The following is a 4,834-nucleotide window of genomic DNA, read 5'->3' on the forward strand; positions in this document are numbered from 1 at the left end:
AAACAGAGAGTTAGTATAAATGGAATCAAGTCAGAGTGGGAAAATGTTGTAAATGGAGTGCCTCAAGGCTCTGTCCTGGCCCACAAACTGCACCTATCATAAAGAAGAAGCCCACCATTGACCTTCAAGTGCTCACATCAAGTCTAACTCTACAACAGCCTAAGAAACAACACTCAAGCCTTGCCTAAGCCTCAACATTGAAACCCCACGTGAGGCGTCACCCAGCATCACCACTCATGCAGTCATCCATGGAGAAAACCTTCCCACAAACTGCACCTATCATAAAGAAGATGAAGACTCACCAGTGTCCAGAGTGTGGGAAGGTATTTACTCGTCTTGATAATATGAAGACTCACATGTTAGTGCATTCGGGTGAAAAACCTCATAAGTGTCCAGAGTGTGGGAAGGTATTTACTCATATTGGAAATATGAAGACTCACATGTTAGTGCATTCGGGTGAAAAACCTCATAAGTGTCCAGAGTGTGGGAAGAGGTTCAGACGGCTTGAAAATATGAAGACTCACATGTTAGTGCATTCGGGTGAAAAACCTCATATGTGTCCAGAGTGTGGGAAGAGGTTCAGTCGGCTTGGAAGTATGAAGACTCACATGTTAGTGCATTCGGGTGAAAAACCTCATATGTGTCCAGAATGTGGGAAGAGGTTCAGTCAGCTTGGAAGTATGAAGACTCACATGATGATGCACAGTGATGAAAGACCTTTTGAGTGTGATGAGTGTGGCAAAAGGTTTCGAGATCGTGCATCTATAATAAGTCACATGTTAGTACATACAGAAGAAAGGCCTTTTGAGTGTGATAAATGTGGCAGATTATATAAGTCACGTAAAGGTATAAAAGCACACATGTTAGTGCATTTGAATGATAAACCTTCATGAGTGTCCAGAGTTTTGGAAGAGATTCAGTCATCTTTGTAGTATGAAAACTCACATGACGGTGCATTTGGGTGATAGGTTAAACATTTTGAGTGTGAGAGATAAATCAGAAAATGTTTTAAGTATATTGTAAAATAAAGCACATATTAGTTCATTAACTTATAATACCATTTTTCCAATTTTAAAATTGCTGGAAATTGTAAACTTTATCAGGAAAATATCTTGCACTCTCCATAGCTGCAACCAATTATTTCATTATATATTTTTATACTGTTTTAGCTTACCCAATTCCATATACTGTATTCAAAAACATGGTGTTGCTACTTCACTGTAACTTGTTTCTCACTCTCCTTCCCCTGCCCTATTTTCCTTCCTGTCATCATGATTGTGTATCTACAACTGGTACCAATTGTCTTCTTTGATATCTGTGTACCTCATAGCTTCCGTTCCACTTTCTTCTCTGCCACAGAAGAAATGTGGCAATATTTCACAGCCACAGTGCTGGCATTGGTAGTGCCATCACTGCCACCACAGTTGAAGGCTTGAAAGCAAGCCAAAAGCACTCTAGTTGATTTGTTAACTTTTAACTGTGGTTTTACATATATATACTATTGTACTATTTTTATGAAATATTAAAATAATTTTTGTTATTTTGCTTAATGACTGAGATGTTATAATAATGTTAATAAATCATTAACAAATATATATTAGACAGGAATTTATTTCAGCTAAACCTCTTCATTTATATTTGCATCAAATATTTTAAGTAGTCTGACCTATCCACAGTAGTTATAGTGATCTAACCCCTGCATTATTGTGTGCATTAAGGTAGATACTGATAAAAGGCTAACGTACCTTAGTTCAGTAGTCATATTAGCCTGACTGACATTTATAATTTTCTTAGTAGGAAAAATATATTTTCTCTATCCCAATGATGTATAGTAATATATATTACTCAGCTGTTAAATAATATTTGCCAGACTGAGATATTTATGTTATAGCAGTTATATTAGTGTGGAGGGAACCACATTCAAAGTGCCCACCAAAGGAGACATTTCATAGTGTAGGCAGGACTGTGCCCTGATTGGTGGACGGCGACCGCGCACAGCCTACCCGCGCAGGCCGAGTGGGCCAGATTTGAACTACATGTGACCCCGTGCAGACGACGCCTACCCGGCACCATTGGCACTTAGGATATGTGCCCATAGGACCCCTAAAGAGGCATTGACTCCCTCTGTCCTATCCTTCCTGAGGAGCCTAGACTTGCTCCACCTGCCCTACCAGCCCTACCTCTCCCTACGACGACAGTTCAAGGTGAAATATTACTGTACTATTGTTGTAACACGTGGGGTCACCTCCACATTATCCTAACTCTGGTAATTATTTTATCCTGATTCTGGCAATTATATTATCTTGCCTAGCAATTGTATTAATCAGACTTGCAATTACTGGGTATATTACATGTATTCAGACAGATAATTACATTAGCTTGACTATCAATTATACTATCCTGACTGAATTATGTGAGCATGACTCCAGCAATTATATTAGCCTGAATCCGACAATTATAATAGCCTGACTGACAATTATATTAACCTGCAATAATATTATACTGATTTGCAATTACATTACATATATCCTGACTGAGAATTGCATTAGCTTGACTGGCAATTATATTATCCTGACTCAATTAAATGAGTCTGACTGGCAATTATATTACCCCCTGACTAGCAGTTATATTATCTTAACTAGCAGTAATATTAGCCTGACTGGCAATTATATTAGCCTGACACTGGCAGCTACATTAGCGTGCTGGTAAATATATTATCCTGACACAATTATATTAGAATACTGGCAATTATATTGTCTTATCTGACAATAATATTAGCCTGACTCTGCCACTTGTATTAACCCATTTTATAAAGTGGCATTTTTCATTTATAGTATATTACCATGACTAGAATTTAATTTTTTTTGGAGTATTTCATTGAATATAGTTAGCCTAGGCTTAATTACTGCTAGTATTTACATCAATTCAATTTCTTTCTTTATTATGCACCCCATATCCATCCCGTGGGCGGTGGTGTAAAGGATTACAGAGGCACATAATCGGTTCAGGAACTGAACCCTCTAGTTCGTTTAGCTAAGCAAATAACAATGTTTGACGCTAGTTACAAAATTATCAATGTTGTATATTTACATCAGTTGTCTATATTTGCATTATTCTCAATATCTTCGATTAATAAGTATTTCTAACTATAAATTACAGTGTAATGATTATTAATTTGTAGATTTTATATATATATACTATTGTACTATTTTTATGAAATATTAAAATAATTTTTGTTATTTTGCTTAATGACTGAGATGTTATAATAATGTTAATAAATCATTAACAAATATATATTAGACAGGAATTTATTTCAGCTAAACCTCTTCATTTATATTTGCCCAGGGGGGGGGGCAGAATAGGGCCCAGAATGGGCCCCATTTATAGGGGCCCAGAATGTGGAATGACCTTCCCAACCATGTTAAAGACTGTACCTCTCTCAACCAGTTTAAGTTAAAAACGAAGCTATACCTAATAAATTCCCTGTAACCTACCATACCCTTCTATTGTCAACCAATGTCTGTTTTTTTTTTTTTTAAAGAGCGCTGTTTGTCGACATAATTGTATTTGTGCTACTTTTTCATCTATGTTTTCATTTCTTGTTTTCATTTTACTCATTATGCTCAATTAGTATTAAGCTTGTCATTTAAGTTTATCATGCCCGAAACGCTTTGCGTAATAGTGGCTTTAGGCATTGTATGTACTAGCTCTACCTATAAGTCAACCAATCTTTGTAAAAATTTATTGTATGTATGTACCTTACCTAAATAAACATTTTATTTATTTTATTTATTTTAGATATAAGCCTAAATTTAGTCATTGCATAATTGGTATGTATGATTATTATAGGCCTGTTTTACCAGGTATAGGAGTAGCCTTTATGGCAGGGGTGGCCAAACTTGCTTACTGTAAGAGCTGCAAATGATAAACCTCAGATGTTTGAGAGCTGCAGGAGAACCATCTGAGAGTCACAGCTTCCTTACTGAATAATGTCAACAGTGTCTGCTGGCTATTATTGATGATTTTAACTCATTTAACTTATTTTTCCTTAAGTCTGATTTAGGTGGATAATCATACGAAAAGTTTTTGTGATTGGGTTCATACTGGCGTTTCAAGTTCCTGGCTTTGTAATGACTGAATGGCACTTGGCAAACAAGACACAAAGGTTTACCTCCTTTAACTGTGAATGCAAACTTTGTTCCACAAGTATCGGAACTTTTTATATAGTCGTGCATTTCTTGCCCTGGATTCGGGTAGAAACTTCTAGAATATTCACATTCTCAAGAATTTTTTACTAACCACATATTAAAGGTCAAAGAGCTACAGTTTTTGCCGCCCTGTGGCCAAACCACGGCTTGCAATTTGTCATCTAGGCAAATTAAAACAATATAGTTTATTATTGGTAACAATGGGATAATTAAGTTGAGGCACTAATAGGGTCAGTTTGATTGATCACATGGGAGAGGAATTTATTGAGGTTATCCTCGTGTGATAATACAGTGTGGATTCATTACCAATAAAAGCACCAACAATGCTCTTATAAATGTGCCTAAATTATTACATGCAGTACTTAATAAAAATGAGCTCTTCATAGGTTTGTTTGTTGACTTATGCAAGTGTTTTGACACTGTTAACCATAATAACCTTCTGAAACTCCAACACTATGAAGTTATAGAGGTCGTTCATAAGAACATAAGAACAAAGGTAACTGCAGAAGGCCTATTGGCCCATACGAGGCAGCTCCTATCTATAACCACCCAATCCCACTCATATACTTGTCCAACCCGCGCTTGAAACAATAGAGGGACCCCACCTCCACCACGTTACACGGCAA

At 36.6% G+C, this 4,834-nt stretch overlaps 1 protein-coding gene across 1 annotated transcript; it reads left to right on the top strand.

Moving 5' to 3' along the window:
• Positions 1 to 248: 248 nt before the first annotated feature.
• LOC138356102 (gastrula zinc finger protein XlCGF8.2DB-like) lies at positions 249 to 1,436 on the top strand. The gene is made up of 3 exons (XM_069311826.1): positions 249 to 372; positions 649 to 862; positions 1,331 to 1,436. Exons 1-3 carry the CDS (start codon positions 249 to 251, stop codon positions 1,434 to 1,436), a joined length of 444 nt encoding a protein of 147 aa, XP_069167927.1.
• Positions 1,437 to 4,834: the final 3,398 nt, after the last annotated feature.

Source organism: Procambarus clarkii, chromosome 6 (genome assembly GCF_040958095.1).
Source record: "Procambarus clarkii isolate CNS0578487 chromosome 6, FALCON_Pclarkii_2.0, whole genome shotgun sequence".
Classification (NCBI taxonomy): domain Eukaryota; kingdom Metazoa; phylum Arthropoda; class Malacostraca; order Decapoda; family Cambaridae; genus Procambarus; species Procambarus clarkii.